The sequence below is a fragment of the Astatotilapia calliptera genome, chromosome 4, assembly GCF_964374335.1.
Source record: "Astatotilapia calliptera chromosome 4, fAstCal68.1, whole genome shotgun sequence".
In the NCBI taxonomy this organism is placed as follows: domain Eukaryota; kingdom Metazoa; phylum Chordata; class Actinopteri; order Cichliformes; family Cichlidae; genus Astatotilapia; species Astatotilapia calliptera.
In genome coordinates this window covers 33,924,804-33,951,670 of record NC_137425.1, presented here as the reverse complement: position 1 = coordinate 33,951,670, position 26,867 = coordinate 33,924,804, and the positions used below count along the sequence as shown (strand labels likewise).

The 26,867-nt window shown below is 44.7% G+C and overlaps 2 protein-coding genes and 1 long non-coding RNA gene across 3 annotated transcripts in view; 1 reads left to right on the top strand and 2 right to left on the bottom strand.

Moving 5' to 3' along the window:
• The window catches only part of LOC113021458 (uncharacterized), a 30,981-nt gene extending 11,991 nt beyond the window's left edge, over nt 1-18,990 (bottom strand). The window contains exons 1-5 of the mRNA XM_080300699.1: nt 18,512-18,990; nt 17,306-17,411; nt 16,715-17,117; nt 15,603-15,607; nt 2,036-2,678 (exon numbers count right to left, since the gene is read on the bottom strand). Of these exons, the coding sequence (XP_080156825.1) occupies nt 2,036-2,678; nt 15,603-15,607; nt 16,715-17,117; nt 17,306-17,323 (1,069 nt within the window). The 5' untranslated portion in view covers nt 17,324-17,411; nt 18,512-18,990. The remainder of the gene's footprint in view (nt 1-2,035; nt 2,679-15,602; nt 15,608-16,714; nt 17,118-17,305; nt 17,412-18,511) is intronic.
• Nucleotides 3,503-10,554, bottom strand: LOC145428390 (uncharacterized). Its single transcript, XR_013908683.1, has 2 exons — nt 10,470-10,554; nt 3,503-3,581 (listed from the first exon to the last, which is right to left on the bottom strand). It is a non-coding gene; the product is annotated as an uncharacterized LOC145428390 (long non-coding RNA).
• Nucleotides 18,991-20,614: 1,624 nt separating the features above from the next.
• On the top strand, nt 20,615-25,634 carry naa60 (N-alpha-acetyltransferase 60, NatF catalytic subunit). Its single transcript, XM_026166171.2, has 7 exons — nt 20,615-20,960; nt 21,508-21,623; nt 21,816-21,945; nt 22,596-22,692; nt 23,482-23,716; nt 23,853-24,018; nt 24,111-25,634. The coding sequence occupies exons 2-6, from the start codon at nt 21,514-21,516 to the stop codon at nt 24,007-24,009; spliced, it is 729 nt and encodes a 242-aa protein (XP_026021956.1). The 5' UTR covers nt 20,615-20,960; nt 21,508-21,513; the 3' UTR covers nt 24,010-24,018; nt 24,111-25,634.
• The last annotated feature ends 1,233 nt before the right edge of the window (nt 25,635-26,867 follow it).

Sequence of the window (26,867 nt, the reverse complement as noted above, 5' to 3'; positions counted from 1 at the left end):
GAATCTGATGCCTCAGCAAATACTGAATAAATTTCGGTGCCACCGCTGCTGTCCACATTCATGCTCCCGTCAGGGTAAACCATAGTTTCCCAAACTTTCCATGTATTTTAAACTTGAGAATCCAAGTGAAGCCAAGATGTTTGCTGACTATTAGTCTTGTTTATGAAGTAGACAAACGAATTTTGTGTAGAAAGGATGAGGGCTCAGTGTGCGCGTGAGGAAAGCTTGCACGAGAGGAAATCTCCACTGGGACATGGAAAACTACCACATACTGACCTAAAGAGCAACGAGTACAGAGGGAGAAACAGCAGGAAGTGCAGCTTAACCACAGATTTGTAGCCACTCTTGCAGTTTAAACCAAATACCAACAGAGAGTTGCACTAGGGCCAAAGTAGCAGGATTATTTTCTGTATTTGACTTTTGGTTATATGCACATGTGACCTGTTGGGGACTGCAGATGTGCAGTATCTGCACCTTGTATTTTTCTCTAACATCCATAAACATGCACACTCTGGTAAAACTAATTAAAGTTAAATACTTCTTTGTAAGATGTTTAATAAAGAATGATAAAATGGAAAAGTGCCATGTGTGTAGCTAAAAATAAGCCCCAGAGCGAACGCCAAGGCTGCAGTCTGGGAACCGGCGGGGCGGTCACCGCTGGGATGTGCTTATCAGAGTGTGGAAAGTTGTGGACTTTAAACTGTTGAACTTTGATGGATAACCAGTTGTGTCTCAGATCAAACGTGCAGAATAAAATCTTTGCCATAACTGTTGGCATGAGAGTGATGCTCATTATCCCTTCTGGCAACATTTTGAATAGCACCATCTGGTCAAGCAAGGCCATGTGACACACTGAGCTCGTGATACTGGTTTTGGGCGGCAGTGATACGGACACTACTGGACTGAAACTGGTTTGAGAGTCTGCTAAAACGACAGCATGTAAGGACACAATGACTGTGTTTTAGTAAGTGTTTACCTGTTTTACTAAATGTACTTAAGAACTGCTGAGACAGTTTATAAACCTGTGTTTAAATTTCAAGAAAAGAATGATGCATTTGCATTTCTGTATTAATAGTTGGAACCGAGGAGGAAATATGAATATGAATGCAGCTGCATCGTTTTTTGCATTCATGATGTCGTTTTATTCAAATCAGTTTGTGTTAAATGCCCCAGACAACAAATCTGTTGTCGGTTTAATTTCAGAAAGGATGGCGCCACATCATGTGATCATTACAGCATATGTACAGATCTAAATGCATTTCATGTCCTATTATAGTTTTATTCACTTCAGATTAGCATCAAAGTTGTAGCCGCGTCTTTGCCCATTATGAGCCATAAAGTTGGACACTGTTGGAGACTGTTCTGCTGGTGATAAATGAAACGAGACGATCGTTTAAAAGGATTTTATTTTGAAATCTAACACCCATGTAGAGCTAACATTGACCGTAATAACATCGTAATAACATCGTAATAACATCGTAATAACATCTTAATAACATCTTAATAACATCTTAATAACATCTTAATAACATCTTAATAACATCTTAATAACATCTTTACAGTTTGTGTAAACCCAACAGAAACCATGTTGTCCCAAAACGCTGCGTTTGTGTCCCATATGTAACACCGTGTATTATCCAACTTATTTCACATGGTTTAACTTGAACTTTAAAAACTACAATAAAGTTTTGCTGTATTACCAGTAACAAATCTTTTATATACACATTAGCTTGTTTAAAAAAACTGACTGAATTACCTCTAAACTGGTTCTAGGCTTTGTCACACTGGTCGCACTGGTGCGTGTCCATGGTCAGTAAGCGTAGAGTTGACTTAAGCTCGAGTTTGTGTAAACTGAACTGCTGCACCGATCACGTATCAGCGTCTGTTGGCATGTTTCTGGGGTCGCTGGCTGGAGGCTTTCCCAGAAAGGTCACATGCGGCACCAGCTTGTGTGTCTCCAAGCTCGACTTCAAAGCAAAAGCCCTCCCACACTGGTCACACTTGTGTGCTTTAACTCCACTGTGGACCAGTTTATGTCTCTTTAAGTTGCTCTGATGATTAAAAGCCTTTCCGCACTCCTCACATGTGTGGGGTTTTTCTCCGCTGTGGACCATCTCATGGATTTTTAAGTAGCTCATCTGAGCAAAAGCCTTCTCACACTGGCTACATGCGTATGGTTTGACTCCTCTGTGCAGGCGCTGATGAGTTCTCAAGCTGCTCATCAAACTAAATGTCTTTCCGCACTCCTCACATATGTGGGGTTTTTCTCCGCTGTGGACCATCTTATGGGTTTGTAAGTGGCCCATCTGAGTAAAAGCCTTCTCACACTGGCTACATGCGTATGGTTTGACTCCTCTGTGCAGGCGCTGATGAGTTCTCAAGTTGCCCATCAAACTAAATGTCTTTCCACACTGGTGGCACATGTGTGGTTTGACGCCGCTGTGGCTGAGGTGATGTGTTTTTAAGTTGCTTTTCCGAGTAAAAGTCTTTCCACACTGGTCACAACTGAAGGGCTTTTCCCCACTGTGGATGCGCTGGTGTCTTCTGAGGTGACACGGGGCATGAAACTTCTTGTTACACTGATCACACCTATAGTGCTCAAGTAAGTTTGCACTTGAGTGAGCATCTTCAGCCAACTGAGAGCACTGAGGTGTTGGGCTCTCTTTGGCGTCTTGTTCCTACAGCAACAAAGACACAGGCAGGGAGTCAGAAGCTTAATAAGTGTTTGAGTTAAATCTTGTTTTGTCGTGCCGGCCTCTCTCTGACTCTGACACTGTATTATTGCATAAAATACATTTAAACAAGTGCATCGCTGATTGCATCTAGTGGACATCGGTTCTACCAGCTGATTGCCCTGCTCAGTCTTTACGCCCGACCCAACGAGGGACAATCAAATGCAGAGGGGACAGTGCGACTTCACCCGTGCACTTGCACCTCTTGCACACAGTCCTCATTTACAAAGTGCTCTGCAAATCACCCCGTCCCTGTTACAGTGCAGCGAGCCAAAAATGAACCATTTAGTCCTTGGTGTAAGACCAGGGGTGTCGAACTCCAGGCCTCGAGGGCCGGTGTCCTGCAGGTTTTAGATCTTACCCTGGGTCAGCACACCTGAATCAATTGATTAGTTCGTTAGCAGGAGAACTGGAAGTCATTTAACCATTTAAATCAGCTGTGTTGGAAATAAGGAAAGGTCTAAGAGGTTGAAGCCTTCGTCTTTCCATTTACTATTTTCTTTTCTTAACATGCATTTAGTTTCTCATGTTCTGGAAAACTGTAAATAATTACTAAAGGGTGGTAGTTAACAATAATCATAATGATATAATGACAATAAATGATGATCATTCATGAAAGTTGTACTGATAGACTTTTCACGTTTCCTAAAAGCAGCTCGGCCTTGGTTTGCACGGCACTTCCAGATGTGTTTATAAACTACGAACAATTTCACGTATAAAAGTCTGTAAAATGTTCGGACTCATGATTTATAAAAACGATGTTTTTCTCACCGTGTGTGAAGAAAACATTTTCTTCTTTCCAAGATGGCCGACTACGTTCCTCCGTCAGACTGCTCGACCCACCAACACCTGCCAGGAAAGAGCTTTATTAGGCTCCGGAGCCGAAATGCACATTAAAGTCACTTTACATCCAGATGACTTAGACCGTCCTAAGATAATAAACTTTTAGCCTGGTCTAGATTCTCTAGACCTCTATCATACTCACTGCCGTGTATATCCCCCCCGACGCTAATGCTAGGTTGGCCATGAAAGAACTTTCTGCAGCCATTAACAAACACCAGAATAAACACCCCGAGGCTGCTTTTATTGTTGCTGGCGACTTCAACCACACCAACTTAAAGACAGTCCTCCCCAGATTCCACCAACATGTCTCCTGCCACACCAGAGGAGACAAGACTTTAGACCATGTGTATTCCAACCTGGCTGGAGCCTACAAAGCCACACCCCTCCCCCACATTGGACAATCGGACCATCTCTCCATGTTCCTCACACCTCGGTATTCACCACTCATCCAACGTGTGAAACCTGCTGTGAGGACAATTAAAGTGTGGCCAGAGGGGACAGACGCAGTGCTCCAGGACAGATTTAAAAACACAGACTGGAATATGTTCACCCACACAGACCTGGACCAGTACGCCTCATCTGTACTGGATTACATCTCCAAAACCACAGACAGTGTCACCACCCAGAAACGGATCACCATGTACCCCAACCAGAAGCCTTGGATGAACCGGGATGTTCGTCTCCTCCTGAAGGCCCGCAACACTGCCTTTAGGTCAGGAGATGCACACGCCTACAGTACAGCCAGGGCTAATCTAAAGAAGGGCATCAAAAAAGCCAAACACCATTACAAAAAGAAGGTAGAAGAACACTTCTCCAACTCCAACCCCCGACACATGTGGCAAGGACTCCAGACCATCACAGACTACAGGACCACCAAACCCTCCTCCGCATCCTCTGATGTCTCCTTCCTCAACGAGCTCAACAACTTTTATGCTCGTTTTGAGCGAGGGAACCCCACAACCACAACCAAAGCAGACGTGACGCCAGACCACCAACCTCTGACTCTCTCCCCCACCGATGTAGGAGCGGTGCTGAGCAGGATCAATGTCCACAAGGCTGCAGGTCCTGATGGCATCCCCAGGCGTGTTCTCAGAGCGTGTTCTGGGGAGCTTGCAGGAGTGCTCACAGACATATTCAACCTGTCCTTGGCCCACGCTGTGGTACCAGCCTGCTTCAAATCCACCTCCATCGTCCCGATACCCAAAAACTCCAACCCATCTTGCCTCAATGATTACCGCCCAGTAGCACTCACCCCCATCATCACTAAGTGCTTAGAGCAGCTGGTCCTAGCACACTTCAAATCCTGTCTCCCCCCCACCCTGGACCCCCACCAATTCGCATACCGCCAGAACAGGAGCACAGAGGATGCAGTCTCCATCGCACTGCACTCTGTCCTCTCACAGACGTTGCGAGCGGAGGCAGAAGAGAGGCAGGCGGGGAGGCCTGTGGGCACGGCTAAAGACTAGTCCGTTTAAACCACCACTCCCGATCATATTCCTCTCCAACGCCCGTTCAATCCGTTACAAACTGGATGAGATACGACTGCAGATCGCCACTCGACGGACTTTTAATAACTGTTCGTGCATGATTTTCACTGAAACCTGGCTGGACAGCGCCATTCCCGATGCGGCTATTGATCTAGCAGGCCGCACCGCCTATCGAGCCGACAGGTCTGCGGACTCGGGTAAGAAGACTGGCGGGGGGCTGTGCATCTATATTAACAACTTTTGGTGCACGAACGTCACGGTAACGGAAAGACTGTGCAGTACAGAGGTAGAACTGTTGGTGTTAAAGTGCCGTCCATTCTATCTCCCTCGGGAATTTTCTGCCGTTTACATCTGCGCTGTTTACATTCCACCAGATGCTAATGCTAAGCTAGCGTTAGCACAATTGAGCAGCAGCATCAATAACAGCCTGGTAGCACACCCGGACAGTGTCTTTATTGCGGCTGGGGATTTTAACCACGCGGACCTGAAATCTGTACTTCACAATTTCCACCGTAATGTGAAGTGTGCTACCAGAGGAGATAGAACGTTGGACCAGGTGTACACCAACATGGCGAATGCGTACAGAGCCCAGGCTTATCCCCACCTGGGTCTGTCAGACCATCTCTCCCTTCTGCTACACCCAATATACACACAAAAGATCAAGAGCACTGGGATTACAACCAAAACCGTGAGAACATGGCCGCAGGACGCTATTCCGATGCTTCAGGACTGTTTCCACTGCACAGACTGGGATGTATTCAAGGTGCAGGACACTGACAATCGTGTCGCATTGGACAGTTACACCTCCACTGTCTTGGACTACATCTGTTTCTGTGTGGACAATGTAACAACTTGGAAACGATTCCGTGTGTTCCCTAATAATCCACCCTGGATGACACACGGAGTTCAACAACTTATTCGAACAAGGAACAACGCTTTCAAATCCGGGGACCAGGAGGCATACAGTGCTGCCAGGGCCAACCTGAGAAGAGGCATCAAGACTGCCAAGCAGCAGTACAGGAGGCGTATCGAGGCCAGGTTTGAGAACAACACAAACCCAAGGCAGGTCTGGGAGGGCATCAGGGCTATCACGGACTACAAAAGAAGAACACCATCACCCTCAGCCGACAGTTCTACTCTGGCTGAGGATCTAAATCTCTTTTATGCCCGTTTTGATAGGGAGAACACCGACCCTGTCCTGTCCCCTCTCCCCTCAACCGACCCTGCTCTGGTCCTGAGCACTCATGAGCTGAGGCGTGTGTTCCGGAGCATTAACACCAGGAAGGCGGCCGGGCCGGATGGAGTGCTGGGCCGGGTGCTAAAAGACTGTGCTGCGGACCTGGCGGACGTCTTCACCTCTATATATAACACCTCGTTGTCCTGTTCACTGGTACCATCCTGTTTCAAAGCAGCAACCATCGTTCCCATCCCAAAACAGTCAAATGTCACATGTCTGAACGATTTCAGACCTGTGGCACTCACCCCCATTCCCGCCAAATGCCTGGAGAGACTGGTCATTAAACACATCAGAGCTGCTTTTCCACCATCCCTGGACTCGCACCAGTTTGCATACAGGGAGAACCGGTCAACCGAGGATGCGATCGCCACAGTGCTGCACACATTACTGAAGCACTTGGAACACAGGAACACCTATGCACGGCTCCTCTTTGTAGACTACAGCTCGGCTTTTAATACCATCCGGCCATACAAACTCCGTCCCAAACTCCACCAACTGGGACTTAACTCCTCTCTGTGCAACTGGATTGTGGACTTCCTCACTAACCGTAGACAGAGTGTCAGAGTGGGTAAGAACACCTCTTCCACCCTTGTGGTCAACACCGGTGCCCCTCAGGGTTGTGTTCTGAGCCCTCTGCTATACACTCTCTTCACCCATGACTGTATTTCCTCCTGTGCGTCCAATCTCATTGTTAAGTTTGCAGATGACACTACAGTGCTCGGACTTATATCCAACAACGATGAGACAAACTATAGGACAGAGGTGCAACAACTAGAGTCATGGTGCCACGACAATAACTTGGTCTTAAACACCAAAAAGACCAAGGAGATCATTGTAGATTTCCGGAAGAGGGGTCATAACAACCATCTGCCTCTCTTCATTGGCAGTGAGGCGGTGGAGAGGGTGAGCAGTTTTAAATTCTTGGGGGTAACTGTGACCGAGGACCTGTCTTGGGGCAACCATATCACCTCAGTTGTACGGAAGGCCCAACAGCGCCTCTACTACCGGAGGAGACTGCGGAGCGCACACATTCCCAGATCTCTGATGTTGAACTTCTACAACTGTGCCATCAGCAGCGTTCTGACGTATGGATTTCTAGTGTGGTTCCCCAGCTGCACCAAGGCCGATCAGCAAGCACTCCAGCGGGTGGTGAAAGAAGCTGGCAGAATTATTGGAACAAGTCTGCCAGAGATCAGTAATATCTTCCCCACTCGCTGTCTGAGGAGGGTGCACAGTATCCTGCGGGACCAACATCACCCTGCGCGCCACCTTTTCCATCTGCTGCCCTCAGGGAGAAGGTACAGGTCTATACAGGCCAGAACATCCAGACTGGCCAACAGCCTGTATCCACAGGCTGTGAGGCTCCTGAACTCTCTGCCCCCCTCTCACGGACAATAACCATATCCAACTTCTTAATAGCAATGAACTGGTCTGCATTGGTGCATCATATCTTTATTATCTTCCCCCTCCTGCCCCCCCCCCTTTCTTAAATAGATAACTATCATATCTGATATCATATCTCACAGTACAATAATATTGAATGGGTTGCATTGTTGTATTTTGTCATGTTTCTCAGGTCTTTGTCTGAATTTCTACGAACATTATTGCTAAGGATTGTCTTATTGCATTGGAGTCACACTGGGTTAAATATGTACACTTGGGTTTTAAGGGGTATTTATTATTTTCTTCTTTTTTTGGGTTGTATGGAAGCCCCAAACGCAATTTCATTGTTCTTGACAATGACAATAAATAAATACTACTACTATACTACTACTACACCTGGACAACAACACCACCTACGCCAGAATGCTGTTTATAGACTTCAGTTCAGCATTCAATACAATCCACCCCTCACAACTCATCAGGAAACTGACAGACCTGGGCATCAGTTCCCTCATCTGCAAATGGTTACTGGACTTCCTGACCAACCGCCCCCAACATGTCCGGCTGGATAACCGCTGTTCATCTACAGTCACGATGAACACCGGTGTACCACAAGGCTGTGTGATGAGCCCTTTCCTCTACTCCCTCTTCACCCACGACTGCAGACCTGCTGATGGTTCCAACACCATCATTAAGTTTGCAGATGACACCACGGTGATTGGCCTCATCAGTGACAACGATGAGGCCGCCTACAGGGAGGAGGTGGATCGTCTGGCTGAGTGGTGCGACACAAACAACCTGCTGCATAACACCGAGAAGACCAAGGAGCTCATCGTGGACTACAGGAGGAATGCTGACCCACATCCACCCATCCACATTAAGGGGACGGCTGTGGAGCGTGTGAGCAGCTTCAAGTTCCTGGGAGTCCACATCTCCGAGGATCTCATCTGGACGACCAACTGCTCCAAGCTGGTCAAGAAGGCTCACCAGCGCCTCTTCTTCTTGAGGACTCTGAGGAAGAACCACCTGTCCTCAGACATCCTGGTGAACTTCTATCGTTGCACCATCGAGAGCATCCTGACCAACTGTATAACAGTCTGGTACGGGAACTGCTCTGCCTCGGACCGGAAGGCATTGCAGAGGGTCGTGAAAACTGCCCAGCGCATCGCCGGAGCACCACTTCCTGCCATAAAAGACATCTACAGGAAGCGGTGTCTGAAAAGGGCTGGGAAAATCATCAAAGACCCCAGTCACCCATCACATGGACTCTTCACCCTCCTGCCCTCTGGGAGGCGCCACAGGAGCCTCCGGACTAAGACCACCAGGTACCGGAACAGCTTCTTCCCCACAGCTGTCAGACTCCTGAACTCTGCCTCCTGACATCTGATCCACGTTAACACATGGACTGAACATACACACACCCACAATGGACAACTGTACCCTCAAACACACAATAATAACATGGACTGAACCACCACTCACAACCACTAGCACTTTATATACCTCTGTAGAAACTATCTACACCCTCACTTATCTTAACTGCACTACTGTATAGCTCTGTGTAAATAATCATTCTGTACATACGATAATTTTTAACCCTACAACTGTTTACAACTTGCATAGTTCCCATTTCTGTATAGCTGTATATCTCAGATTCTGTAAAGTTATTTATTTCATATTCTGTATAGTTTTTCATATTTATATCCTGTTCATAGCCTGTACATAGCTTGTACTCACTACAGCCTGTACATACTTATAGTTATAGAATATTCACAACATACTTCATACCGTGTACATTATAACATACCATAATAGACCCATTTCTGTAATATACTTACATATCTATATTATTGCTAATATATATTGTAATATATCTATGTCACTAAAGCACTTCTGGATGGATGCAAACTGCATTTCGTTGCCCTGTACCTGTGCATGTGCAATGACAATAAAGTTGCATTCTATTCTATTCTATTCTATTCTATTCTATTAAACTGAGCTGATGGCAAGACGGAGGATCAGAGGACTTGAAGCTTTAAATAATCCCTCAAGGAGACAGGTCTAACCTTTCCTTTGAAATATCTCTGAGGTAGCATGGACAACATACACGTGCAGATGAGAAATGACACCCTGATTCAATCATTCCCTCTCTGTAAACACTTTAACTGGGAAGCCAAGCTAAAGGTTAAATGATCAGCGGCTGTAGGTTTAGCTGTGCTCGTATGCCCGGACAATCCAAATATATAAATAAAGAACTGCACACAAACACAATTACACTACTTGATCTGTTACAACCGAGCGACATTACTTGTCAGCATCTGGAATCATGGAACTCTTTGGTCACGGTGAAGGAACAGTGTGCAGGGCTGTTTTTAAAATGAGGTTTTTCACCAAGCATCCTGATGGGCTCTTCCCAAGAGTTAGTGGACAGATAGTTGGAGGTCATGTTCCCAACAAGCAGCAACTGGTGCCGAGGATGAAAGGAACCATGAATGTGCTCAAAGCTAGATTGCGAAACCGCGATATCAGAAACACATCCTGCATGTGCTGAACTTGCTTTCTAGCAAAGCACCCTGGTTTGCAGTGTCCCAGGTGTAGGCCAGCACTGAGGATTGTTCTCCAGTCACTGTACACACAGTTTAAGGGAGGACAGCAGTTCCTACTTTGAAGGTAAACCTTAAATGATCAGCAGCCATGAGTTTAGTTGTGCTCGTACAAGTTATTGTCTCCAGTGTCTCTGCGGGTCCCTAACACTCCCTCACAAACACACCTGAGCTGGGAACATACCTGAGGGAGAGCAGCAGATGACAGCATGCAGGAGACAACAAACTAATCTAAACATATAAAACAACTCCAACCAACATCAGCTTGGTGGTTACCTTTGGAGGAGCCCAGCCCATGAGCTGTGCTGTGATGACTTATGGTGAACAGGTGTGCCAACAACTAAGAGCCGAGACAGAGCCTCTTAAAGCTGTAGGACAAAAAACAGCACGTCCAGAGCACCTGAAGGCCAGAAGGTGGCAGCAGCAAACGGTGTCAGGTACAATCTTCAGCTTCCATAGTATCTACAGATCATACACTCCTCCCTTTGCTCAGTGTTTTCACCTTCAGCACATAAATAGGCATGCACACAGCACAGATAACAAGCAACTGTGTACGGCTCTTCAAAAAGCTGGTTCTCTGATGATCCGACTCTCCATGTAAACAGAGCTTTTCATGTTATGCTACATTTTGAATTTGATTAGATGCAGAGCGTTCAAACTCAGCTTTAATGCCACTTTAAAGTGAAAATCCAAGGCACAGATGTACGGGCCTGTTGCCTTGACTCCCCTCTCCTCGTGGTACCTCCTATAGAATAGAATAGAATAGAATAGAATTCAACTTTATTGTCATTGCACATGCACAGGTACAGGGCAACGAAATGCAGTTTGCATCCATCCAGAAGTGCTTTAGTGATATAGATATATTACAATATATATTAGCAATAATATAGATATGTGAGTATATTACAGAAATGGGTCTATTATGGTATGTTATAATGTACACGTATGAGGTATGTTGTGAATATTCTATAACTATAAGTATGTACAGGCTGTAGTGAGTACAAGCTATGTACAGGATATGAACAGGATATAAATATGAAAAACTATACAGAATATGAAATAAATAACTTTACAGAATCTGAGATATACAGCTATACAGAAATGGGAACTATGCAAGTTGTAAACAGTTGTAGGATTAAAGATTATTGAATGTACAGAATGATTATTTACACAGGGCTATACAGTAGTGCAGTTAAGATAAGTGAGGGTGTAGATAGTTTCTACAGAGGCTATATAAAGTGCTAGTGGTTGTGAGTGGTGGTTCAGTCCATGTTATTATTGTGTGTTTGAGGGTACAGTTGTCCATTGTGGGTGTGTGTATGTTCAGTCCATGTGTTAACGTGGATCAGATGTCAGGAGGCAGAGTTCAGGAGTCTGACAGCTGTGGGGAAGAAGCTGTTCCGGTACCTGGTGGTCTTAGTCCGGAGGCTCCTGTGGCGCCTCCCAGAGGGCAGGAGGGTGAAGAGTCCATGTGATGGGTGACTGGGGTCTTTGATGATTTTCCCAGCCCTTTTCAGACACCGCTTCCTGTAGATGTCTTTTATGGCAGGAAGTGGTGCTCCGGCGATGCGCTGGGCAGTTTTCACGACCCTCTGCAATGCCTTCCGGTCCGAGGCAGAGCAGTTCCCGTACCAGACTGTTATACAGTTGGTCAGGATGCTCTCGATGGTGCAACGATAGAAGTTCACCAGGATGTCTGAGGACAGGTGGTTCTTCCTCAGAGTCCTCAAGAAGAAGAGGCGCTGGTGAGCCTTCTTGACCAGCTTGGAGCAGTTGGTCGTCCAGGTGAGATCCTCGGAGATGTGGACTCCCAGGAACTTGAAGCTGCTCACACGCTCCACAGCCGTCCCCTTAATGTGGATGGGTGGATGTGGGTCAGCATTCCTCCTGTAGTCCACGATGAGCTCCTTGGTCTTCTCGGTGTTATGCAGCAGGTTGTTTCTGTCGCACCACTCAGCCAGACGATCCACCTCCTCCCTGTAGGCGGCCTCATCGTTGTCACTGATGAGGCCAATCACCGTGGTGTCATCTGCAAACTTAATGATGGTGTTGGAACCATCAGCAGGTCTGCAGTCGTGGGTGAAGAGGGAGTAGAGGAAAGGGCTCATCACACAGCCTTGTGGTACACCGGTGTTCATCGTGATGGTAGATGAGCAGCGGTTATCCAGCCGGACATGTTGGGGGCGGTTGGTCAGGAAGTCCAGTAACCATTTGCAGATGAGGGAGCTGATGCCCAGGTCTGTCAGTTTCCTGATGAGTTGTGAGGGGTGGATTGTATTGAATGCTGAACTGAAGTTTATAAACAGCATTCTGGCGTAGGTGTTGTTGTTGTCCAGGTGTGAGAGGACAGAGTGCAGTGCGATGGAGACTGCATCCTCTGTGCTCCTGTTCTGGCGGTATGCGAATTGGTGGGGGTCCAGGGTGGGGGGGAGACAGGATTTGAAGTGTGCTAGGACCAGCTGCTCTAAGCACTTAGTGATGATGGGGGTGAGTGCTACTGGGCGGTAGTCATTGAGGCAAGATGGGTTGGAGTTTTTGGGTATCGGGACGGTGGAGGTGGATTTGAAGCAGGCCGGTACCACAGCGTGGGCCAAGGACAGACTGAATATGTCTGTGAGCACTCCTGCAAGCTCCCCAGAACACGCTCTGAGAACACGCCCGGGGATGCCATCAGGGCCTGCAGCCTTGTGGACACTGATCCTGCTCAGCACTGCTCCTACATCGGTGGGGGAGAGAGTCAGAGGTTGGTGGTCTGGCGTCACGTCTGCTTTAGTTGTGGTTGTGGGGTTCCCTCGCTCAAAACGAGCATAAAAGTTGTTGAGCTCTATGCCTGCATCACTGGTGGGAGGGGCTAAACTAATAAGAAACAAGACTAATTTCACTTTTACGGTTTCACGTCCTGAAATCAAACCAACTTAAGAACACTTTCTGTGCACATAAGTACAGTATATCATCTGTGAGTGGAAATACTGATGTCTGTGGGTTTTTTTTGCAAAGCCTGTAGGGCGTGCACGAGCTGTGACCGGCGAGCATTACCATGCTGCTTCCTGCAGCCATCACACGGTGACTGTGTGTCACAGGTGGGTCATAATTTCCTTTTAACAGAAGCAAGGTTCAAATAAATAACATGACAACTGAATGTTTTGGTAATTTGAAACTATTCAAAAATAAATAAACAAATAAAAAAGGAGGAAATTTAAAAATTGTAATCCTTAAAATATTTATACAAGAGCAGCGTTTTGAAATTGCTCAGCAAACAGATGAGATGCGCTTCTAGGGTGAAAAACATGGTCCAGCTCCTGATCAATATTATTGACAGTGTTGGGGAGTAACGGAATACATGTGCCGCCGTTACGTATTTAAAATACAAAATATGAGTAACTGTATTCCGTTACAGTTACCGTTTAAAAAGGTGGTATTCAGAATACAGTTACTTTGTTGAAATAAATGGATTACACTGCGGTACTTTCCTGTTTCATTTTGTCGCGGGTCAGGACTGTTTGGGTTTGTTTGACAGCTACGTTCTGTTGTTCCAGGCGGCAGCGTTACGGTTGCCATGGTTACAGGGCGACGCTCTCTCTCTCTCTGCGACTGTGTGTTTCCTGGGTGAGAGAGGCCTTTTCGTTGTTGTTGTTGTTGTGCTAAGCTAACAGGCAGAATGCTACAAGCATAGCTCTAAAGAATGTAGCTTCATGGGCAGTGTAGTCCGTGCTGCAGGGAGAATGGACTGCCATACACGTTATGGGTCTGTGAGCGCGAGGAGGGAGAAAAAGGGGAGTGGAAAGGTACGAGCAGTCATCGAGGAAAAACGGGAGCTGGAAGCATGTAAATATAATAATAACCACTGCAGCCAAGAAGAGTGCCTGACGAGCCCAGTTGTAAGTAAGCTATTAAGACTCGACTGTACACCGTGTTCGTGTTTTCCTCCGAAAACAATAAGTTCCGTTGGAGCCTTTCAATGCCTCTCTCTGTCTCTCGCAAGAAAAGTTGACCCACACAACAAAGTAAAGCTAGTTTTCGGCTACGAGCCGACAGGGACCCGCCCTATTAGTCAGAGGTCCCTTTACTACAGTTCGGAGTCGCGGACCTTCAGTAATAGTAATAAATCACAGCAATAGTACATTCACGTTGTTGTAAAAAGCATGATAATATATTAAGTAATCTAAAGTATTCAGAATACGTTACTGTCATTGAGTAACGTAACGGAATACATTTTGGGGCATGTATTCTGTATTCTGTAATGGAATACATTTTAAAAGTAACCTTCCCAACACTGATTATTGATCAAATAATACTGCAGGGCTTTCAAAGCAGCATGTTAACTGATGAACAACTGGCTGCTTTTATTCAGAGCAGTGATTCACGTCACTGTTGGTCAAATCTTTATGTGTGAACAACTAAAGCTGTCAGATGAATGTGGTGCATAAAACGGGACATTATTTCCTTCTGACGTCGGATGCAGTCTAAGTAGAGAGCATTAGTGTGATAAAGTACAAGCATGTAAACACTGTGCAGCACTGGACTACTTTCCACCGCTACACTGATGGTAGACGATGAGTTTGACTGCCAGCACTTCAACTTCATCAAATCTGTATAATTAATGTGTGTTCCTCAAACATGAGGAGCTACAAGTCAGAGAGCTTTACTGTTTCACTGACCATCAGTACAAACTGAAGTTATAAACAGGATTTTATTTTTAACCTATGGAAAAACACTGGAAGATCATTACATGTGACATGTTGTAGCTACATTGCACCGCCTAAACACGAAAGAAGCCAAGTCGTTCCAAAATGTTGCATCGTGTCATAATACATGATGTTCAGATGTTAACACACGATCCAATAGTACAACTCAACCAAACTTTAAACACTGCTAAAAATACAGCTTTACTGCAGTACTATATGTACAGATGTGTTGATTCCATGCAACAACAACAACAACAACAACAACAACAACAACAAAAGAAAGAAAAAAAAAATACAGTGAATACAAAAAATATACAATTTAAGATTCAAAAAGTTACCGTAGTATCAGATTTCTTTCAACTATAAATACTAAACTGCTGGGGGGGAGGGGGGGGGGCACTTTTTCCTATAAGCAGCTAATCAATTACTTAAGAGAAGCAGTCAGTTTAATAAGCAGTTAAAAGCAGTTTTAGCTTTCACTTGGTGATCTGATTACTTTCTGGATGTTTTACTACTGGTCAGGTTCAATTGATGGGAGATCTGAATGCGCACCTCAATCAGTGGGACATTAAAACTGTTCAAAGTTAGAAACGCAAGTGACCAAATGTTCACTGTGACACTTTAGAAATTACAGATACTGCAGATCACAGAAAAGAAAAGAAGACATTTGAGTTCTAGGAACCCCCAACTCCCGGTTTTTCCTGTCTGTGGGCGACTCCATGGACTTTTAATGAGCCTCTGAGGAGAAACATCTTCCAAGTTCTTCTCAGTACTTCAGTTGGGGCCTGCTGTGAAGAAGCCGGTAAAGAACAGTGGCTACTACAGCGCTGCATGCATCTGCTTCAGTCTGCAACTAAAACAAAGACAAAGTACGTTAGGGTTGTCTGTCATTTTATGCTGGGAATAGTTCACTGGTGACACAGAGTCTAAGAAAAGAGGTTAAATTCCTGGTACTCTCCCACTTTACTTAACTTCTAGGATGAGAGGTCAAATTGGCTTCATTTCAAAAACAACCGTGACCTGGACGTAGACATTACAACACATTAGAGCACTTCGCTCTCACACTGCAGGCCTACTTGTTGTTCGTGGAGTATTTAAAAGTAGAATGGGAGGCAGAGCCTTCAGTTTTCAGGCCCCTGTGCAATCAGCACCCAGTTTGGATTTGGGAGACAGGCACCCTCTCTACTTTTAAGATCACACTTAAAACTTGAGAAGAAGAACAAAAACAGGGCCCCAGCTGAAGAGCTAACTAGTGGTAGTAAAAACAACACCTTCGCTCAGAGCCACTGGCAGCACACGGAGTTTAAAGTAGGTTCATGAGACAATCCAGTGTCATGGCAGCTTTGGAAAATGTGAATAAGGTCATAAACTGTGTTTAACAGATCTCCTCTATGATACGTATTACAGAAGCACGATGCAAGAGCAAAGAGTGGGACTTTACTGAAGGAGGGGAACAAAGAAAATCATCTCAGCAAGCCACACAATTTGAGGGGAGCTGTCCAACAGCCAAAATTAGTCTGGCAGAAAAGACAGTTTTGAAGAGTATGCAGTGGCTGCGTAACCTTTATCCTGTGTGGAGCTCTTTGCAGCGGTTTAATCACACTTTTCAGATTTGAATGGTCTCTAAACTGGTTTTATGCTTTCCCCACACTGGTCACAGGACCATCTTAATCTGTGTGTGTTCTTCTAGCGTTGCTGGCTGGCTAAGAGTCTGTCCACAAAAGGTCACAGCAAAATGTCTTACTCCCAGAGTGGGACAGCTGATGTCTCCTCAAGCTTGGCAGCCAGGTAAAAGCCAGCCCGCACTCGTCACAGACGTGTGGTTTAATTCCACTGTGGAGGAGTCGATGCCTTTCCAAGATGCTCATCTGATTGAAAGTCTTCCCACACTGCTCACACGTGTACGGTCTGAGCCCACTGTGGATGACTCGATGCCTTTTTAGGCTGCTGCTCCGACAAAAAGAAGTCCCGCACTCGTCACAGCGATACAGTTTTACATCTGCGTGGATCCGTTTGTGTACTGTGAGGCGACTCTTGGTAGCAAAAGTCCTTTCACACTGATCGCAAGTGTGGGATTCATCTCCGCTGGTCGTTGGGCGAGCATCCTCGGCCTCCTGAGAGCATTCCCCGCCCGGGTCTGTTTGTCCCTATAGCGACAAAGACACAGCTGTCATGGAGCAAGCTTAATGAGTTAAACCATGTGCAGACGTGTTAGTGCCTCCATAGGATTTAAGTTCTACTGAAAATGTTTTATTCTTGTTGCGTGCTGTGCAAAGAGCGAGCCAAGTATGCTGTTTGTCTGTTACTTAATCACGTCTTTGTGTTGCTGTCTCACCATTTGTAAATAAGCCATTTTTTGCCTTCTTCAGTGGCTGAGCTGGACTAAGATGGCCGACAGCGTTCCTCTGCTCTTCCGTCGCACTCTTTTCACCTCCCAACACCTGTGGAAAAACTGATTTTAATTGGGCCAGTTTCACAGACAAGGCTTGAGCCTAGTCCCAGAATAAAACGCACATTACCGACATTTTACAAAGATTTAGTCTGCTCTGGATTAAATCAAGATGACTGCAAGATGTAGGATTAAAAACCAGTAAGGACAGCGCCACTGAGCAGGGAAGTCACTCGGATCAGTGAGGAAATGCTACGTCCTGATGAAGAGGATCAGCTTTCTGGGACTCCCTTACCTTGATGATTGCGCGTGCCAGGAGGCAGCTTTAACATTTCTTTCCCCACATTCGTTGTCAGTGTGGACAACATACGATATCTAAGTGAACTGCACAGAAACCGAAAGAGTCCCGCCGCACAAATACTGGATTTGTTAACTGAACTAATGTTTTGATTAAAAGCTTCTCAGCATCTGGAATTCTACGATCTTCAGAAGAGCTGGACGTCATGTCCCTGACAAGCATCAAGATGCTGATGCTGAGGATGTAGGAGGCGAAGAACTGGATTAAATTTGACTTCCCGGTTGTGTGCAATCACTAAATTAAAAAGGCAGACACTTGCGTGTTGGCAAGGTCCGACTCAACTTCAGGATTTTGCACACAAGCAAGAAAAACAGCAGATGAGTCACAGCAACTCCATATATTCAGACAAACAACATGTTTGCAACGTAGTGATGGTGACTCTCTGCAGTTACAAAACATAGCTCACAGTCTGCTTTATTAATTCTGTCATTGCAGCTGCTGCTGTACTGGATACAGCTGAACTGTGTGGTTCCCATCACACTGACCTGTCTTTCTCATTTCTCACTCAGGAAATCCACAGATCCCCGAGTGTGAACTTCAACTGCTGTTACAGAGGTCTTATCTTCTTCACGACATCCCTCTGACTTCTTCTCTTATTATTTAGAAAGCATTCATTAACTTCAGGATCTGGCATTAACCATGATGGCAAACAAGGAGACTACCATGCAGTCATAGTAAAGCTGTGAGTTGATTCTGTGGTCTTTTCTCCAAAGACACCTGAGCTACAAATATTCAAGAGGTAAACTAATCTAAACATGCAAAAGAACTCCAGCAAATGTAAACTGGGTGTTTACCTTAGAAGGAGCTCAGGCCCACCAACTCAGAGAAGCTCTGCTGTGAAGCAGCTTCGAATCCCAGAGAGATCTTTGGTGGATGAACTGCTGTGCTCACTGATGATTATGGAGAACAGGTGTGCCAACAGGTTAGCACCGTGAAGGAGCCTCTTAAAGGAGCTACGTTAAAAACCTGGAGAAAACAGTCAGAACATGCAAGTACACAGAACTGAAACAGTAAACTAAAAACTCAGTCCCCTTGAGGCTAATATGTGGAAACAGGAAATAGTTGTCAGCACTGAAGCTCCAGCTATAAATGATGTAAATCACTGGAGAAATACCAGCTTTCTGGGTTTTAATGTCAAAAGGTCATTAATGGCTCTATAAACCTGGATTGACCTGACTGATCTAGGCTCTAAGGATCTAGGCTCCCTCCTTCTTTACCAGACATTCAAATTACTTTGTAATCTCTTGAGTAGCATCTCCATGATGAGCAGACAGGCAATTAAAAGTCTTGATATTGCTAATCTAAGACTGCCATACAAACGTTAACATAATAACCATTCCTCCCAGTAACCATTCCTCGCAGGTGCTCAGGGACCTTGTGGGTTAGAGTTCTGGTTTCAGCCAGATCATATACTGGAAACTCCAAAGTGCTGTGACATGAAATCCTTATTTGAGCAAATGTTTTCCATGAGGGTTATAAACATGCAGAATTCCTCACCAGTAGAACTCAAACTGGACCCAGACGGTTTCACTTTGAATGAATTATTATTGCTGCATCTGTGTCTATACATTGATGTGTTTGACTTTTGTGTTTTTAATGTACATTTTACAGATAATGTATGTTATTGACATGTCTTTGTTTAAAAGCCCAACTAGGAGACAACAGTGCAAACGACCTTTGAATCTAAATGCTTGAAATGGTTGCAGTAACATTCTGATCACTATAATAAAAGTAAAACATACATAAAAATAAAAGGAGACATACAACTGCAGTCCTTGTGTCTTTCTGACTAATTATTTAATCTGACTTGGTTTTCGTGCTGCTGCAGTACCAGCAGATAACCACCAGAGGGCGCGCTGACATTATGTGACCGACTGAATGTGCACGTGGCCATTTTTCATTTCTGTCTTTTAGATGGGTTTCTGACTGTTTTTTTAAAGTCCACTTGTTTTTGTTGATGATAGTCAAATTTCTCTCTGACCCTGCTTCTGCTGGAGGCTTCTTCCTGTTAAGGGGGATTTTTTCCTTCGCACTGTCGCCAAGTGCTTGCTTAAAGGAGCCTTACATCACCAAGCACAACCTAAAGCGTCAGCTGCAGTGGTGTAAAGCACACCCCTGGACTCTAGAGCAGTGAAGACCTGTTCTCTGGAATAACCAATCACACTTCTGAGTCTGGCAATCTGATGGATAAGTCTGGGTTTGGCGGTTGCCGTTTGGTGGAGGGGAATTACGGTGTGCAGTTGTTTTTCAGGACCTGGGCTCGGCCCCTTTGTTCCAGTGAGAGGAACTCTTAATGCTTCAGCATACCAAAACATTTTTGGACAATTTCATACCCCCAACTTAGTGGGAACAGTTTGGAGATGGTCCCTTCTTGTTCCAACATGACTACGAACCAGTTCATATCAACAAATGTATTTTGTTTGGGGCATGAAATCATCATCAGTGAATCGGGGCTATACAGACCTTACCTTGGCTTTATCGCTTTATTGACTTTGACAACATGTCCACTCTTACCGGTTTCTTTTTTCTTACTCTCCTAACTTTAACTTGATAACATTTCAGGTTAAGTGTGTTTTGAATCTGCACGCTGATATGTGTCATGAAATGAACTCCTCCCCTTCATTCAGCCAGAGCAAGTCTTATTTATCAATGATAAGCAGCGCCTCTGTGCTGTGCCATACTGCAAATGTTCGCGCCGGTCTGATAGCAAGTAAATACAGGGCCAGTACTGCCGATAGTACTGATACTTCAGAAAACATTTTAATGTCCAGTAAACCACTGTTGTCTTTACTTTCCGCAATAATTTGTTAATACAACGAAAACACAAATGAATCTGTATGTTTTTAAGATAAAAAACAAACAAACAAACAAACAAACTGAATTTAATTCATTTTTTTTCTCATCCCATTTCTTTATGGAGGAGTCACTCCTGTAGAACACACTTCTGTCCAGCAGGTGGCGACAAATCGCCAACGGACTGAACAGAACAAGGAAACGCCTTAGAAGTGACGTCACTCGTGTAGCAGCCACAAACAGGAAGAAAACATCCAGCTGTTATCAAAGCACGGAGAGCTCTGGTTAGCGTAGCAACCCTTGTAGCAGTGGCTCCGTAATGAAACGGCTTTGAGAGTCGGGAATAAACCAGTGCTTTATCATGCTGTGTCCGCAGTGGTGACTGTATCGAGTGACACTCAAGGAATTTAATTGTGTTCGGCTTTCCTCCGGTCCGAGTGTAGAAACAAGGTACGTTAGCTTAGCATCAGAGCGCTAGCTAGCGGCAGCTAACACTAGCCTGTATGCTGTACGCTGAAATGTGGTTAAACCTGCGGACACAAGAGTGACACTGTTGATACCAGTGGCAGCATGCTCCGTTTCTGCCGGGATGTTACGTAAATAAAGAAATAACATCACTGTTTTCGTATTTACAAGAACTTGAGAGGTTTGTGTACACGACTGCTAATGGTCACTTCACTTTTTATGGGCAACCTTATTTGATGCCTATTACATATTTGCGTTTAATTTTCTGGGGTTTTTTACGTCATAATTGCGTTTCATTCTGCTGGTCCGTTTAAATGTGTGTCATTCTAACCTTTATAAATGTCAGTAATGCGTGTTAATTGTGCGAGGGCTTACCTGACTTCTCTTTGTTATCTAGAACTGCACAATAGCAGAGGTCTGCATGCCTCAGTGTTAGTCAGTACCTTGTACTTAATTGTAAAGGGTGTTGTTGTTTTTTAGTCTGCTTTTGCAGTCTCACCATCTCTCCTGTGCACTCTGTTGGAACCTGCAGGTGTGAATGAGTGACGTGGTGCCTCCCACAGCCCTCAGTGAAGTCCAGCTCCGCTTCCTTTGCCACGATGACATAGAGAACGTTAAGCTGCTCTGTGGTGATTGGTTCCCAATCGAGTAAGTTATCATACTGAGAGTGTCATTGGCCGAGATTTGTGTGTATAGGAACTGTCTTTGTTTCATTGTTATTGACTGGCATAAATGGACTGAATGCCCAGTGAGCTAACAAGTAGCGGCCCATAAGTTAAGCAGACCTTCTGGAGTCTGAGTAATAGTCTGATATGAGACCTGTCTGACGTTTGGTTCCAGGTACCCAGACTCATGGTATCAGGACATCACCTCCAACAAGAAGTTCTTCTCCCTCGCTGCCACCTACAGAGGAGGCATCGTGGGAATGATTGTGGCCGAGATCAAAGGTCGGACCAAAGTACACAAAGAGGTAAGAGGTTCAGTTTGGATGTGCCATCTCTCGCTCAGAAAGTGTAACATGTTGTCAGTCCAGTCAAAGGTGCAGTATAATATTTTTAATGTTTTGCAGCAGCAGCTAGAAAGAGACACGTTCTTAATGTGGATTTCCTCCAAAATATGACATTGTGTTCTCTGGACATAGTGTCACTGAGTGTGTGAATGTCTGCTGCTGCTTAGAGATGTCATAAGTAGATCACTGACATAGTCGACTGTTTTCAGTGCACTGCTTTGGCAAAAAGGATACCTTTGGTAAAGATGGGTTCATTAGCCCGAAATATAGGAGAAGAGGGTAATGAGAAAGAAACTGATGAAAGAAGAGCTGTAACTTGTGGTCTTTTTTGGATTTTGTGTAAACGAAGTGCAATGGATTTGATTTTGCTTTGATCGGGATCAATGTTATCTCGTTTGAATGAGTTTAGACTATAAGCTCCAAACTTGAATGTGCAGTATGCAAATTTCTGGCATGTTTTCAATGTGACATTTCCAACATCTGAGAAATCGGTACGATTAACTTAAGATAACAAAGCTTGAAGAAGTGTCGTTTTTATTCTGTCACCCACTGTGGACGTTGAAATAATCAACTTGTGTATATGTCTGTTTCTTTCTATGTATGCGTGTTAGGATGGAGACATCCTGGCCTCCAGTTTCCCCGTGGACACACAGGTAGCCTACATCCTCAGCCTGGGAGTGGTCAAAGAGTTCAGGAAACATGGCATAGGTAAACAGACACACTGTTTGCAGTTGTGGCTAAAACCAAAGGCTTTATGTACAAGACAAACACAGCCTCTAGGTCTGAAATGTGAAGCCAGGGCACGAGTGCCTTAAACCTGATGGTCAGAAAATGCAATGAATAATTTCCCTTTAAACTAATCTGGGGTTATACAACCTCCATGCCATTTAGGCTGAGGAAGTCCAGTTTATACAATTTTATTTGTGTTTTGTTACATTTTAACATTTTTTGGCTTACTAGCTTTTTTTACGTGTACTAGAACAGTCCTCTTTTTTTTTTTTTTCTTCTTTATCTTCTTTCACCACCACTAGCCACAGCAGATGGCTCCGCCCCTTCCTGAAGCTTCTGCTGGAGGTCTCTTCCTGTTAAAAGGGAGTTTTTCCTTCCCACAGTCATAGATGGTGCTTATGGGGGATTATCAGATTGTTGGATTTGGGTCTTTTCCTTACAATATAAAGCCACCTCAGGTGACTGTTATGAGTTGGCACTATATAAATTACATTTAATTGAATTGAAAAGTACGTAAAGAAAACACATCCAGTAACATCTCGAAGTCACAACACCAAGATGAGGCAAAAACTGTTCAGAACTAATTTAACACCCTTTATTCAGTTAGCAAGAATCTGAACGAATCGCGGGTTAGACACTGTCTCATCAAAGACATTAATGATTTGATCTGTTGAGTCACATGTTGGAACTACGCTCAAAACTCATCTGCTGTGAGACTTGATGTAAATTTGATGTTGCAGTACATTAATATTGATTGAAACGATTCAGGCTCACTGCTGCTGGACAGTTTGAAGGAGCACATATCGACGACAGCCCAGGACCACTGTAAGGCAATCTACCTACACGTTCTCACCACGAACAACACTGCCATCAACTTCTACGAGAACAGGGACTTCAGGCAGCACCACTACCTACCCTACTACTACTCCATCCGAGGCGTCCTCAAAGATGGATTCACATATGTGCTCTACATCAACGGGGGTCATCCACCCTGGACAATATTATATCCTTTTTTGGAAGCAGGAAAATACTTCACTTACTCACTGTTATTTCATTTCCTCTGGGCCATACTTGTCCAGATGTTGCAGGAGAAAAAGTAAATGTTGCATTGTTTCTTTTTCCTTGACTTCCTGTCCCACTGATTATATCCAGCACATCGGTTCAACCCTGGCCAGCCTGAGCCCCTGCTCCATCCCTCAGAGGCTGTACCGACAGGCCCAGTCCCTGCTGCGCTCGCTGCTCCCCTGGTCCAATATCGCCTCCAAGACCGGCATCCAGTACAGCAGAACAATGTGACACAGCATGGTGAGTGGGGCTTATGGTGACACATGTCACCCACATTATTAAATATTAAATTAATTCATCTGACTGGTTTTGTTTTCCTTTCTGTTTTTCAGTCACACAGATGTTCCCGTCAGTCTTCCCCTGTACACGCCGAGATGTACACGCACACTCACATTCTCCTACAGCTTTCCACACCCTGTGTGACACACAGGACCTCAGGTTCAACCTGCATTTGACCGTTCACATATTTCAGCGCCCACTGATTTACAGGGTTTGTTTCACTGCAGCGTCATGAAATGTGCAGTGTTGTTTTCACACTGACAGACAGTGGGAGTTACGGTTACAAACCACTGTTTTCTTGATTTAATCAGATCCTCTACTCGCCCATATATACATATCACACTGTCCCATTTGTGCTCCAGCTGTAATCTGAGTGTAGCCGAGCAGTGGCAGCCTCCCTTAGAGGCCAGGCAGCAGCGCGGAGTGGAGGACCTGCTTCAGATACGTCAACCCTGATGCACAAACGGCAAACACAGGTTGTATTTTTGATGTGGAAAGGGTGTAACACACACACTGGGAACCAAACAGAGACTACAGGTTCAGCCGATCGTCCTGCCTCCCTTCATCCTGTCCACCACTGTCAGAGACTATGTACACTGTTGTATATTATATATACTAAGATAATATATACATTGCTCTCAATATGTGTGTCTATTCTATGCTGTTAGTAGGACTAGCTGGAAGATAACCCATCCCTGTCTCTTTTACGAGTATACACTGAATCGGGAAGTAGATAAGAATAAAGGTGATTATAGAAAGGAAACTTTGAGGGGCAGTTCAGTCAGATTTATTTCATTTTTCTTCACAACATTCATGAAATTGGCACTCTGTTGTAATTGTAATGGTAACGTACGGTCACATTTCTAAGCAAACAAAAAAAGGACTCTGCATCGTTTCTCTTGTATGATCCAGATGGGAATGAGAGAGAGTAGCTTGGGTGCTTATTTTAGGGGTTTTTTAATGTAACTGGCTGCAGCCCAGTTGGTCTGTGACGTTGCTGCTAATGTAGAGAAATGTTTGTTCAGATTGTTTTCTTTTTTTAATTTGTCCCAGGTTAAATTTTTATGTCGGCCTGTAGAAGAGCTGAAGAAAAACATCGTCCACCACACGTGCCTGCATGCATGCAGGTGTGTACGTATAAGCACACAGAGTCCCAAAATTAGAACCTAGCAAGTGCCAAAGTTTGGGGGTGAAAGACAAATATCGCTGATTAATGTTGTCAGAAAGCAGCGGTGAGGTTTCTTCATTTTGTTAGAGCTCCGTTGGACTTTACACAAAACCTGCTCCACTGTATCAGAGAGCAACAATGTTTGATTTGGTACATGGCACAGCACTGAATGAGGTCAGGGGGACTGTGAAAACAAAAACATAATCACAGTTCGGGTGTTCATCTCTCACTTCACCAGCCCCGAGGGTTTCTGAAAACATCTGACATTGTTTATGCAATAAATTTGTGTCATCTGAGCGATTGTAAAACCTGAGTCAGTCGGAGTTGCCCTGCTGTAGGACGACAGTGTTCTATTGTTTTCATTGTGATTGTCTTATTATCATAAACTTGAGCCTTGTTTTCATTCCAAGCAGGCCCTGTTTCAGTGGTTTGTGTCTCAGTGTTCAGCTTCATTGCCATTGAAGACGTGTGAATGAGTCGAGCTAAAACAAACAGCATCCTAACGCTTCCAACAGTGCAGCTTGAGGTCAGCCTCTGACTTTTCTGATTCCCACACTCTGGGCTTCCTCTTTAAACAAACAGCTAAAGCTTCTCAAGTCAAAGACAACACTGACAGAATCATTGGGTTAATCTTCCCATTGGATCTTGGACCAGAGTTGAAAAATGCACTATAAATATTTTGGTGAGCTAAATATTGTGTACACGTTAAACACATTTTTAAATGCCTCTGTGTTAGATCCTCGTGACCTGCAGGGTTCAGCAGTACTGACTAAGATGAAGTCAGTGGAGACAACACTGACCTGAAGCGTGGCAGACAGTGCTGAACGATGGGAATTCAGCAGACACGACAGATTCTTTCACAAAAGGCTCTCAGAAGACCTGAGTCCTTGTTTCAAAAAGCATGAATCCTGCTATCAGTGTGATATGCACCACTGCACCGCTAACTGAGGCACATTATGCTATATTAGAGCTATAAGACTTAATAAATAGTAGTTCATACTTATTGTGGGTTGTGTATGTACGCGTCAGTGCTTTGCTAATGTGCGACCTGAAGCCTGGTGCCATAAGTTCACAAGAGAAGCATTAACATCCTGCCAAAATGTTGCTTATGGAGTCCTGAAGTACTGATGCAGAAGCAGATGATGGGAAATGGGCTGCTTTTCTCATTAAGCTTCATTCATTTTTAATATAGAGTGCGTATAAAATGGCTCTGCGTGGTCACAGCACTATTAAGAGGTTTCTGCATATGGTTTAATAATTGGTTATTAAAATGGTTTTGAGCTATAACACATGGGTGAGATCATCGTCCTCTGCACTGGTTGTGTTTGTGTTACTTAGCCGATTGATGCTCTTTGGGCAACAGGAGGACCCACTCAGAGCCGATGTTTCCCCTGAAATGTTTCACCCGACTGTAAGAGTAACACAACTGAAAGCATGCGGCAGCAGTCAACCAACATTAGGCTTTCCTGAGAGAGAGAAACGTGAGGTGGTAGAAGTCGTGCTCAATATTTTAGATCAGCTTTAAAATTAGATTACAGTTAAAAAAGACTGTGTGTTGTGTGGTTAAGTTGGATGGTTCTGTGTCGTCCTTGCAGATGTATGAGCACGAAATGTGTGGTCAGTAAAGCATGTATGTTAGTGT